General features: G+C 30.8%; 1 protein-coding gene across 8 annotated transcripts in view; it reads left to right on the forward strand.

Moving 5' to 3' along the window:
- The window catches only part of LOC148601892 (zinc finger protein rotund-like), a 115361-nt gene that overhangs the window by 79167 nt on the left and 22731 nt on the right, over positions 1-13463 (forward strand). Inside the window, exon 1 of one of the 8 annotated variants that reach the window (XM_088556621.1) lies at positions 2834-2912. The exons of 3 other annotated variants lie outside the window; for them this stretch is intronic. In XM_088556621.1, the coding sequence (XP_088412747.1) occupies positions 2849-2912 (64 nt within the window). In that variant the 5' untranslated portion in view covers positions 2834-2848. Of the gene's footprint in view, positions 1-2833; positions 2913-3058; positions 3199-3480; positions 3746-3828; positions 4559-12615; positions 12741-13463 lie in introns of those variants that run through there. 4 more of the 8 variants (XM_088556623.1, XM_088556620.1, XM_088556622.1 and 1 more) reach the window with 4 other exon arrangements.

A 13463-nucleotide genomic window follows, 5' to 3' on the forward strand; every position in this document is an offset into this window, starting at 1 on the left:
CTTTAATCCTGCTGCCTTTTTTTCAGGATTTTCTTGCCTCTGTATATCTGATTTTTTTCCCTCTGTGGGGTTGTTATCTCTATGACTTATTCACCATATCCATTCTCATTATATGATATCTGTAAACTACATTGGTTAAGTTGAAATGTAGTTGGTTCAATAAATTTCTGGTAATTGTACTATGTAAACTAGTAATTGGTTAAATTAGGTTTCACTGCATCTATTACCAAGGAACTCATAAGCAATTTTTTGCATTTTTTCTAGCTTATTCATGCATACTTTTTAACCCAAAGATTTATGTTAAGGCCTATCCTAGATTCTCTTCCCTTCCTAGTCAATTTTTTACTCTCCCCAAAAAATTTTATTTTGATTTTTTTCCCCAATTTTGGTCAATTTCTATTCAAATTGAAAGCATTTTTCACATCAATTGATAAAAAATTAAAACAAAATTTGTTCACACATTCCATAAATTTGAAAAAAGTTGGATGAAAATTTGTGAATTTGTTTATGAAGATAATCTTCCTGGTTTTAAACTACTAAAGTTCCACTACCTATTAAAGCTTCTAAATTATTGAACTTCACTGTTCAAGTTTTTTTTAAATGTTTTGGCTGAATACATAAATTCTTAACTCTTTTACATATCTATTTTAATAGATGACTATTTGTTTTGCATTATGCTGTTTTTTTTTGTTTTTTGTTTTGGTTATTGGATAATTTTTATGGTAAAATTAAAAGAGTTTTATTGGATTAATAAGAATCAGTTATAATGATTTAAACTTATTTATGGTCGTCTTTATGTAAATGCTTTTTTTTCTAACTCACCTGGTTTGAGACTTAATGATGTCATCATATTTATTGTATCTGTTGTTAGTAAATGAGGGTATTGAGTCTGATCTAATTGCTATTTCTGTGCAACACTGGGCAGCTACAGGGTTTTATCTTTTTCTTTTTTGGCTGGAGAAGGTGTTCAAAGCCCTTTAAGGGGCTAGGTAAAAAACTGTTGCAGTAATATTAAAATAAACTTTTCATTTTTAAAGGAATATCATTATCAAGTTCAATAAAATAAAATATTTATAAATTATGTAAAAAACTGGAGTCTAATTTCACTACTAATTGATCTGACATGGTTTGTATATAGATGACTTTCACATTCACTTCATTCCTGTATTGTTCTGATTGAGATCATCTGGGGTCAACAGGTTTTAAATCAGGAGACCAAGGGAACAAAAACTTGATTTTATTACTACAAAGAGTTTTTAAATGATACATATATTAAAAAAAACATTTCAGGTATGTTTATATACAGAGATGTATTTCCACACAACTATAAATGTTATTGTAACCTTCAAATCCAATATCCTTTCTTTCTGTAGTATTTAACCATAGCTGTCTATTCTTATTACTAAGTGTTAATCATCTTCATCTGATTTCTCTTAAAACTACAGTGAAGTTTTGTGCTGTCTTTTTTTTTTTTTTCATAGCTTCTGTGGTCAGTGTACTTTCCTGCAGTTTTAAGTTAGTAGACTTTCCCCTATTTATAATATAATGTTCTTCAAAAAATATTCACAACAGTTCTATTTTCACATTACAGCTCTTACATGAAGATAGTGAAAATAAAACTGCTGCTAAATTTTACAGTTTGCAGTACTCAGGAATGGCAAAGTTTCATTTTAGCTGAAATAGCTGTTGTTACGATGAGTTTTTTCTTTCATTAAACAATTAATTATGATATCCATTTTTTTTCCTGAATGTTTGAAGGTGTTCACTTGGTTTCATGTTTTTGGAAATAGTCTCAAAATGAAGAATGAATACTGACTGTTTAACCTGAAAGTCTCATTTTTAATATAGGTCTTAAATCAAGTAATATCCATCAGTAATTCACAAAAAATTCTTGGTTCAAAGATAGTATAAGGCCTGATAGAACTGTCCAATTTAGCCATGTGGTTTCTAGCTTGAAGCACTGGTCCCATTGAGAATAGCTAGTTCATGGTTTAGCCTGCCCCAACCCTTATATTCTCTTGTGCAATTCATAACTTCTTTTACTTCTTATTTTTTTGTAACTTTTTGTCCTGTAACTTACAAAAATAATTCCAGAAAAGAGAAAATTCAAAGAATATATCAATATATAATGTAAGCAAATACATTATGTAAGCCAAAAACAGGAAAGAAAAAGTAATTTTCCTTCAGAAGTAATATGGTACTTTTTATAGCTTGGTATGAATAGTAAATGAATTCAAAGGTCTGAGATCCATGGTGCATGGTGTATCCGTACTTCATGAATCAGTGCTAAAAAAATGTCACATAAGGAAGTTTTATTAATATTCAAAGGACTTCAGTTTTAGTCTGGGTCCCAGTATAGAGTGTTTTAAAGGGGTAATAGGATAAAATGTATTTGTGATCAATGTTTTTTTAGATATGGTTGAAATAGCAGTAATATTTTTTGATTTTAAGGAAATTCATTTGTATGTTTCTTGGTTCATCAGAGTTAAAATGATATAGGATAAAACAAGACCGGTAGTACCAGTATTTGTAATGTGATCGAAGATTTTCAACCCCTTGCTTTACCCCCAGTATGTTGTCGTCTTTATATTGACAACTGTAGCAATGTAAATTTGAAAAAAAAACGAAATTATCATTTTTCAGTATTTTCCCAGCAGTCACTCATTAACAACAAAACTTTAATGGATGCTGCATAAATCAATATAAAATTTAGTGATATGCATTTAAATGCAATTTGTTTAAGTCACCTGTTTTTAAAGTCTGTTACCTACATTAACAATATATTGTATAGTTAGTAATATTTTGAAATGCTATTGACTTGTCGTGCATATTGAACTAGATTAGAGCAATGTTGGGAAATTACTGGAGACAAAATATCCCACCATCCTTTGTGAAATTTTTTGTCGAACGAGGTAAGAAAATCCTTTTTTGTTCTTACATTGTAATTTTATGTGAGATGGTGCAACCCCATCGTAAAAAAAGTTATTATTCTTCACAAAACAAAGTGCAACCCTGTTCTATTCAAGTGCATGAAACACCCCATAGTCTGATGCACTGAGAAGCTTGAATTGTCAAAAAGAGTTTAAAATGGTTGTGTCATTTGCTGCATCAAGAATGTAAATTGGGCGGAAATATGTTGGCGCATATATTGTAATGACAACTTCATGCTAATGCATATTATTTTTTATGCATTTAAAGGTATAAAACATCAATTTTTTACCCTATGAGCCTTTGTGTTTGGTTTTAATTGAGCAGTGGACCACACATTTTTTGCACTTAGGGGGCTGAGTTTTGCAGTCAAGTTAATTCAGAAATGATGAAATTAGACTCAATCAGGAAGACCTAGAATTAATACATGTTTATAGAAATAATAAAACATACATAATGCTATTGCTTTTATTGTCAATACTTTATAAAGTTGCATAAAAGGTGCATCTCGGCATGACGCAGTTAAAATGGTAAAATATGGGTTGTCAACCAAGTGCATTAATCTGCAACTGCATTTTATGTATGCATTTTTCCATGTCATAAGTCAAAGTAGGGAGTAAAAAGCTTGTAATTTCATCTTTTGTTAATCATAGACTGAAAAGAAATAAGAGCTGAATTCATCCCGATCTGTTTGTAAATGCGCATGTGCAATGGTGTTTTTATGAATGTTTTTGGAATTTAACAACTGAAAACATGCACCATTCAACATGGATAAAAAAGTACAGTCCTGCCTCTTCTCTTTTGATGTATTTCACAGGTATGTAAATAGACAAAGACGCTTTGTAATCAACCTGCCCCCAGACAGAGAAACAAATTCGTCAGAACACATGTCGGAGACCTTGAATCGATAGTAATCTTCCAATCAAAAGTTGTTTGACCATGTTGTTACCCCATTTTGTATCACTTCTGTCGCGAGGAATACGTACGTTCACCATTCTTAAGCATCTGCGTCATTGTTTAATGATACGTTTTAATGTTTTTATCCTCTTTTTCTGAATTCTGCCATTTTCCTCAAGTTTCCATGGCACGGGTCTATGTTTTAGTTATTGACCTAGTTTCTTTTCTTTCCAGTGTTGCATAAAATTTGTAGACATGGATTATTATGTGTTATTATTCCTACTGCAGTAAGCTTCTTGATCTTCAACAACCTAATGGATAATTTTATTGCGCAAACGCGAAGATGTTTCTAAGTTACTGCAACATCATCTCGAATTTCCAACTTTGCCAGAGCGAGACTTTTTTTGTGGGAGTAAATCACCGCCATCTTGATTTTTTTATGGGTTAATGGCCAACAAAAACTTGTTTGTGTTTTCAGGAGTCACCTTTTCTTGTTGTCATGGCAGCAGATAGACATGTATTTTACAAAAAAATGAAATGTGATTCTAAATGAAAGATACTTTTCGATTCATTGTGACTTAAGAAATGTTAGGCCACCTTATATTATCACGATAATAATTACACGCATGCTCACGTCAGGATTTTTTTGGTGGATAAGCTCCTTGAGAAAAAATGCAGTATCGAGATATGTTCCGAGATTTTTATTTGAATGGCTACTGTTTTTTCGATCGAGGTATGTAGTTATTCTTATTCTTTGCTTTTCGTTGTCTTTTGTACTTATTCGGAAAAAGTTTCAAAAAATTACTGCATAATTTTGTCTACGTATTCACGTTTTCGTTTCAAATATATTTTCATTTTTTAAAATGGCGTTCATGTTCCCAAGGTGCATTAGCATCTTGTTAGACCAGCAGGTGAATAGTGAACCCTTAGTGGAGATATACAACATGAAATAATTAAGATAATTATTAAATACTGCTTATATTATTCTTTCTTTCGTATACTTTTTTTTATTTCGCATTTTGTCATATCCAACTTTTTTGCATTATGAAAGGAAAATGTTCTTTAGATATAAGTTGGCCGACAAAATGGCCGACTTATTTTTTGCCGTCTCCAAATGCGCCAATTGCTAATGAAGTTAATCAAAACTTTCAACTTTTTGCAACGTTTCATGTCAGATTATTTGTCAGTCTTGAATGGAATGGAATTGACTTCACGAATATCTGCCCTTCAAAATGGCGTGAATGAAAGAAACGCGATGCTTGTTGGCAGGGGCGCAGCGTAACGGCAGACATTTTGGGTTGACATGCAATAGCCCTGTGGTCAGTTGTTATTTTGACCATTTTAAAGTTTCTTAGCAATGTTACTGTTATTTTGTTGATAGAATAAAAATAAAATCACTAACAAAAGCTGTGCTGGTTGAGAGGTTTATGCCCACTTGCTAGTACTTTTTTTGTGGGGCATTTTCATTCCCATATCTCCATTCTGCTTTTTGGACATTTTATTTTAAACATAATTACCTCAAACTACATCTTAAATCTCATTTCATCGACTATAAAATAAAAAGTATGGTTCCTTCCAACAATTTTGTAAAGTTTGAGTTAAGCTTGGAAAAAAAACATTTGCACTATAACGTGTAATTATTTTGTTTTTGCTTCAACAAAACCATAAGTTTTTGGTGACTGAGTGTTGACCACTTCAACAGTGTTGTGGTAACGCCATTGTTTTGACGCAGCTTTTAATAGTGCACTGGGCTTGCGCGGCATAATTTATTATTAGAAGTTACCATTTCAAATTAAGATTGACCATAGTGAAATAAGAGTATAATTTGTTTTAGTCTTGTGTGTTTTTCTTATATGTAATTGTATTTTATTCTGTCATCTGGGTAGGTGGATTGCCTTTGTTTCCTGTTTTCATGTTTAAGCTGTGTTTTCGGTTTCTAATATCTCTGAATTATCCTGTGGTTTTAATGCTTTGGTAATTTTTTTTTTTTTTTTGGAGATATTTCAATTAAAGGGTTACTTGCCTTATGCAGGATTCTCTCAACCTGTTGAAACTGACCAATGATTTAGTTTTGTTCAGATTATTTAGAAAATGCTGTATTCCTCTTTATAACTCTCACATCAAAAGAGTTAATTAACCATGTTGCATGTTTTATCTCGTGCATGTTGCAATTGGATTTGTATTTAACTTTTTTTGGATTTTCCAAAAGACAAAATTGGAATTGCTCTTGGGGTAACCAGATTGTTACACACTCCTGGTTATACTGATGAAGTAAGAAAGAAATACCCTTAAATTGTAATATAAAAAAACAAATTTTCCTGTTTGAGGTCTTTATATAAAGTTTTATTCACTTCATGATTTTGAATTTGTGTTGGTGTTGAATTTTTATTAAGTAATCTGGCATTTGGTTTGTTATTCCAAAAGTACCATAACCCAGTTAAGACGAACTGCATCAAACCAATACTGACAGAAATAATTTTGTATTTAGTTCCCACAGCAAAGAGCTTATCCTTATCTTTTATCAAACAAATTTAATTCTTCTTAATAATTTGAGTAAGTAATCCTTGAATCTTTAATATTTTCCTTTGTTTTATATGAATATTTATTAAAAACTGGAGAAATGAAATATTGAATAGTATAAATATTAAGGTGTAATAATAATTGTTATGTTTCCAGTCACCCTACGAACCCTCCTTCAGATAACCTACCCAAAAGTTTTTATTTGTGATTTTGAAAAAAGAATAATTAAAAAGCCTGCCAACTGTCTCACGGGAAAAAAATAGGAAATTAACCAAAGATATTATTTTCTGTCCTAGATTGAGAAACAAAGAGTTAGAAATACTGGTAGTTTATATTTAGAATCCACTGAAAACACACATATGAGTGTGCTCTTGTCCATGGACATGGTTTATTACATGTTTAATCTTTGCAGATTTGGTTTTTTTTGTAGTCTGAGTTTGGTGTCACATTTATTTCATTTCAAAATTTAAAAAAAAAAATTAATTTCTTGCATACAGACCCTACAAAATTTTAATAATTAATGTTTTGTTTTCATATACCGAGATCTTGCCATATTTAATTCAAGTAGACTTGAAAAGAAACTTGCAACAGGTATTTCAGTACAGTGAAACCTGTCTAAACCAAACCCTGAATAATCAGAAAACCAGACACATTCCAAAGTCCCTTTACATCAATTTAAATGAATGCTGAACCTTAGAAATCCAAAACCTGTCTAAACAGACAAATTTTAAAAACCGAAAGGGGTTTGGATTATACGAAAAGAAAGTTCTCTAAGAGAGTTATATGAAAGGTGTATAAATATTGTAAATAGAAGAAAATTGTGAAATTTACAAAATATTACATGTATTTGTAAAAAATTTTGATGATGGATTAAGTTACTGAAATAGATGTATTCATTTTTATCATTCAAAAATATGTTATAAGATATTACATAAGTTGCTGATGACCACTTGTGCAAGTGTTTAGAAATTCATGTGGGAACTAATTAATATAGATATAAAAAAGAAATTGGAATAAGTATAAAATAATAAATGAATATATTACATTTTGAATGGTTTTAATTTTTTCTTTGGAAAATACAGTACAGAAAAGTTTAAGAAATCCCAGGCATGTTTAAACTGTCATTTGTCATTGTGGCATGAATTTGACCCCCCCCCCCCCGACCTACAAGAATCCGAAAATATCTTTACAGAATTCACAGTACTTTTAACAAGGACATTTTTTGAAGAAATATTTCTGACTTGTTAGAAAATTGTAATGTTCAGTTGATGAAAAAAAAAAGATTTCAGGAATAAAGAGGCTTGATGAACAACTGCCAGCGTAAATGTTTGTGTAATGTTTATGTGACAATGTGATTAATTGGTATAAGTATGTTTAATTATTATCCTTTCCATGAACATCATTGACCTATATTCTTTAATCATTATCAAATCTTTAAGTGATTTTCAACCCAATTCCCTGTTGTTCGTTATTTTGACATGTTACGGGATTCAAGTATGTTTTAATTTGTTTAAGGTCTTTTCATCTTGAAGAATTTTATATCACTTAAGTTTTATGGATTTGAAATTCCAAGGGTTTTCCAGATGAGTGTTGGCTTTAAATGACTTCTTAACAGCTGAAAACAAAAGATATGTCTTCAAATTCTAATTTTTGAAATTCTGAAATTATGTTATTTCTAATTTAAGAGAAGGTTTCCTTTCAGGAAAAAAAACCAAGAGCTAGAAATAGAGAGAAATGATGTATCAGTAATAGACTTGTCAATAAAATATTGAACATCCAGTTATAATGTGTGTATAAAATGGATTAGAAAAGAATAAAATAATTTATTAAAACCAATCATGGGCCATTTCTGGCATATACAACATACATATATCATTGCAAATAATTAACATACATATAAAATACAATTAGATGAAGCAATAAAAATGAAAATAAAATTTCTTTGACATTATTGCACAGGAACATGGTTGTTACAGAGATTTTTGTGATACTTTAGTAGTTAGCAAGTTGGTTGATTACCTCCTTATTTTCATTAACCAAATCAATTTATCTTGTTGTGATGAAAGGTGAAATTTGAACAATAGTTGTCTAAAAAGTTCAAGAATGTTTGTCAGTAATTTTCATACTTTTTACATTCAATTAGAAAATGAATTTCATGTTCGATGCAATTAGCATTTGCATTTTCTGTCATCTAACTGTTTTTTCTTATAATAACCTCTGTCTTTTTTCAAATGAATGAGAACTGATTCTAAAGGATGTATAACATCATCTTATATCAAATTTCTTGATAAGGCTCAAGTACTTTTCTTTGACAAATCTATTTTTGAATAATGCAAACATTTGAAATTTTCTATTAACAATGTTAATGATTTGTTTGTAACACTAAGCTATTCATTCCTATCGAAACTCAATTGATAGAGCAAAAAATAAATACCTGACCACCAACTGTTGTTTCACATGTATGGAAAATTAGTTTATCACAATCACTTTCGTCTAACCTAGTAAGATATTTGACCATATTTGAGAGAACATCAATGTAATTGATTGCCAAGTGGTTCTAATTGAATCAGTACAGGACTTAATCATACTTTGTAACTGTGTACACTGTGCCAAGTGGTTCTGATTGAATCAGTACAGGAATTAATCATACCTTGTAACCGTGTACACTGTGCCAAGTGGTTCTAATTGAATCAGTACAGGACTTAATCATACCTTGTAACCTGGTACACTGTGCCTAGTGGTTCTTATTGAATCAGTACATGACTTAATCATACCCTGTAACCATGTACACTGTGCCAAATGGTTGTAATTGATACCTTTCTGTATTTAGAAAAATATATTTAAGCAAATCGTTTTTAATGGTGTTTTTTATTTTAAATAGATCTGTGATAAAATCCTGCTTCAGGAATTTCAAAAGTTCCATAATGCAATAATTATATATCGTATTTGTAACAGTAATAAGGAAATAACAATTATTTCAGATAAACTGTACCTATATAACTGTTCTTATTCTTTCTTTGTGCAATTATGGCTTTAATGATTGACTTGTTCACTTCAAATTAATTTTGGAAATAGAATAATCCATGCCAATTTGGCTAAAAGCTACTATTGTCTGCATTAAAAATAAAAAAAAGTATTAGCCATTGCAGAAATCTGTTATGTGAGAGCCAATGCACAGTCAACTTTTTCTTTTAATAAATTTTGTCACTTATAAATTGTCTTTTATTTCACTAAGGCTTGTATTTAAGAATTAAGAATTAAGAATTCACATAAGTTGATTATGTTTCCACAGAGTAGTTACTCGTATGTTTTTTTTTTTGTTTTTTTTTACCCTGAAAAACTGCCAGTCACAGCTCAAGTCCTAGAATATCCATTAATATTTTTTTGTTCCAAATTTCCAGGAATCTATTAGCTACCATGGAAATTCAGTATACTCTCCAGTTTAGAATATTTTAAAGTATTATGACATTTATGAGTAATCTTATATTCTGTATTACAGTATAGATTCACTGTAATCTTTCTAAGCAGAATCTATAAATAGAATTTTTGGAAATTACTGGGTTCTTCAATGTGTTCCATTATATAGTGCCTTTTCAAAACCTAATGTTAATTTAATGACTCTTTAGTGTCTTAGGGAAGATTTCTAAAGCATGGGAGAGTTATGAATTAAAGAGAGAAGATTTCTTCTGTAACAAAAAAAAATGATGTGTTTTATACCCATTTTGGGAAACATTAAAACATTATTATTATGTAATCATGCAAAATTTTAGTGAAATATGTCATGAAATTAATTTTTGAAAGTGATTTATAATATTTCAAATGATTTTAAGAGATTGGAACGTTTTGTGTGTGATTCTTGTGAAGATTACATTTCTAAAAAAATTATCTAATATTTAAAATTTCTCAACTGATTTTTCCTTTATTCTTTATGATCAAAGACAAATTTGCTAAGATGTTGGACAATTAAAAATAAATGACACCAGCTTTTGTATATGTTTCTTGATAGATCCTTTGTTCTTCATTCTTGTAGTAAAAGACCAGATTGTTTGGGATGCTATGTCATTGGGGGTTTCCTGTTGCTGTCTTAGTGAAAGAAAAAGAAAAAAAATGTGAAACTGTTGCTTAAAGATATCACTAAATACCATAAAAATTAAATTGATTCTTCATGTTAATCGTAATCAGGGTTTCAAATTAATTAAGGCTTTAAAATAGTTATTAAAGAGTGTTTGTATGAGACTTGGTAAGTTGTATGTTTTTAGTGTACTGGTCTCTCTAAGTTAATGTCTGATAATTCTTTGTCAGTTAAGGTCATTTGAATTGACCAACGTAAGGGATGGACAATAGGAAGCAGGAGTTGCAACCGTCATGTTTACTCATATGTTTTTTCTATCTTTGTTTCTATCTTTTTCCTTCTTTTTCTCTTATTGATTTCTCTATTACCATTTTTATCTATTGTATTAGTACAATTGACCAGTGACTTTATATACATACACTTCCAGAATTTACAAATAAAGCAGTTCAAATTTCCAGCATTGATGAGAACAAAGTAAATATGCTCCAGTTATTAATACAATACATCTCATCCAGTGGGATGTTAGGATACATTTTATAATATTTGTTCTTTGTATCCACACTTTTAGGTTCTTTTCTGATTAGTTTGTTTTATGAAAGAGTAATCAAGGGAACAAAGGTTAGAACGGTAATCAAAAGAATGTGATCCAGGGACAAAGACCAGACATGGAAAACAGACATACACAACAAAGAACATAAAGTAACTACAATCATACATTCAAAATAACAAAAGCAATGAGCAACACGGACTCCACTAAAAACTGGGAGCATGGACCATGTGCACCGGTAGGGTAAGCGTACCAAGTTTCTTGATCATCATTCAAACTTTAGATCTCATTTTAAAGCTAATGTGACCATATCAGATTTTTTTTCATTTCCGCTCAATTTTGCTGATTTTGTAGAATAATTATTTTTTAGATAGTAATTTTCACATCTTTAGAAAAGGATGAAACGCTTTAAAGGTTATATCCCATTGTACTAACTGTACAGTAGACTTTGATTAAGTAGAAACATGTAACAGGTAATATTTGGGAGCTAAAATTTTGCAGTTTGGATTAAAAATGTATATTTTATTTTTTCTTGTAGTCTGTAACAGTACTTAAGCAATATGTGATTAATCTGCAGCTATGTATAGAAATGTTGATTAAAGTCGGTATCTTTTTTTTTCTCTTTTCTTTCCAACACAGTCGGTATAGTTTCGCTTTTTACCCTTTGACCTATAAACGCTCTTCTATGGAAATGCAAATCACCTGATCACCATTCTGTTTCCCGATTGGCCAAATACTGAAAACGTAGTGGCGTTGAAATTTGAAATTGTGTGCAATGTGTTATTTTTTTTTAAAGAAATGTAGAAACTTAGAAGTTAATAGAACAAAATTTTACTGTGTCGGCTATCTTTTTGAAATATAGTACTTGTTTTCATTTCTCTTAGTAACTGGAGAAAACACAAAACTTTTAATTACTTCAATAATTTCCAGTTAGATGTAGCTTATTGCCCTATTTGTATTTTTTATTCATTGATATGGAAATTGTAATCAAATAGTTACAAAGGTTTTCACTTAGGACAAAGCAAATAAAATGAAGAAAAAAAGAGAAGTATTACACAACCTTTTCAGCTTTATGACTTTGAAAGAATAAAATAATGAATTTGAAATGAAAGCATGTATTGAAGAACAAAAGAAATTTTAGATATAGCCTGTATCAAAAAATCTCATTTAATTGTACATGAATTATTAAGTAAAATATTGAATTGCATATTAGTTGATATTACACAAATATAGCATACAATCTCTTAATTTTTAATGTAATTCTTAACATGTGTTTGATCTGGAAAAATTCCAGTTAAACACTTCTTTTAAGTAATCTCTTTTCTATATGTATTCCAATTGATCTTTGAAAATTCTATCCAACTCTGTAAATGCTGAATGGGATTTAAATGAGGTAGAAATATGAATTATATGTTTATGGGTATTGTAGTTTCTGGGTCAACAAGAGCATTTAGTTACTACAAGTTCTGATCTGTATTGAAAACTGTCCTTGAGTGGTATTGTTTTTTTTTTTTTATATATATACATAACACAAATACAAAAATTATCTGTAACTGTTAGTGGCAATAATTAAAATGTTTATTAGGTTTGAGGACTTAATGTTCAAAAGAAAGTATATAAAAATTGCCTCATCCTGAGAAAGACATGAAGATGGGATGGTGTCTTTCAATCTAAAATGTATGCAGGAGAAAAAATATCAGGACTGTCAGCCCATGGGATGATGTCTATTATTGCCTCCATTTGAGGAAAACTTGACGACTGCCAACCCATTGGAAGGTATATATTATTGCCTTTTCTTGATATAGCATCATGACTGTCAGCCCATTGGATGTTGTCTATTATTGCCTCCACTTGAGGGAAACTTAGTGACTGTCAATCCATGGGAAGTTATCTATTATCACCTTCTGATATAGCATCACGGCTGTCAACCCATTGAATGGTGTCTATTATTGCCTCTACCTGAGGAAGACATCAAGACTGTTAATCCATGGGACAGTGACTATTATTTCCTCCTCTTGAGAAAGCATGACCACTGTCAACCCATGGAATGGTGTCTATTATTGCCTCTACCTGAGGAAGACATCAAGACTGTTAATCCATGGGACAGTGACTATTATTTCCTCCTCTTGAGAAAGCATGACCACTGTCAACCCATGGAATGGTGTCTATTATTGCCTCTACCTGAGGAAGACATCAAGACTGTTAATCCATGGGACAGTGACTATTATTTCCTCCTCTTGAGAAAGCATGACCACTGTCAACCCATGGAATGGTGTCTATTATTGCCTCTACCTGAGGAAGACATCAAGACTGTTAATCCATGGGACAGTGACTATTATTTCCTCCTCTTGAGAAAGCATGACCACTGTCAACCCATGGAATGGTGTCTATTATTGCCTCTACCTGAGGAAGACATCAAGACTGTTAATCCATGGGACAGTGACTATTATTTCCTCCTCTTGAGAAAGCATGACCACTGTCAACCCATGGAATGGTGTC

Source organism: Perna viridis, chromosome 12 (assembly GCF_037379345.1).
Source record: "Perna viridis isolate PV_CMFRI_1.1 ecotype Kerala chromosome 12, ASM3737934v1, whole genome shotgun sequence".
In the NCBI taxonomy this organism is placed as follows: Eukaryota; Metazoa; Mollusca; class Bivalvia; order Mytilida; family Mytilidae; genus Perna; species Perna viridis.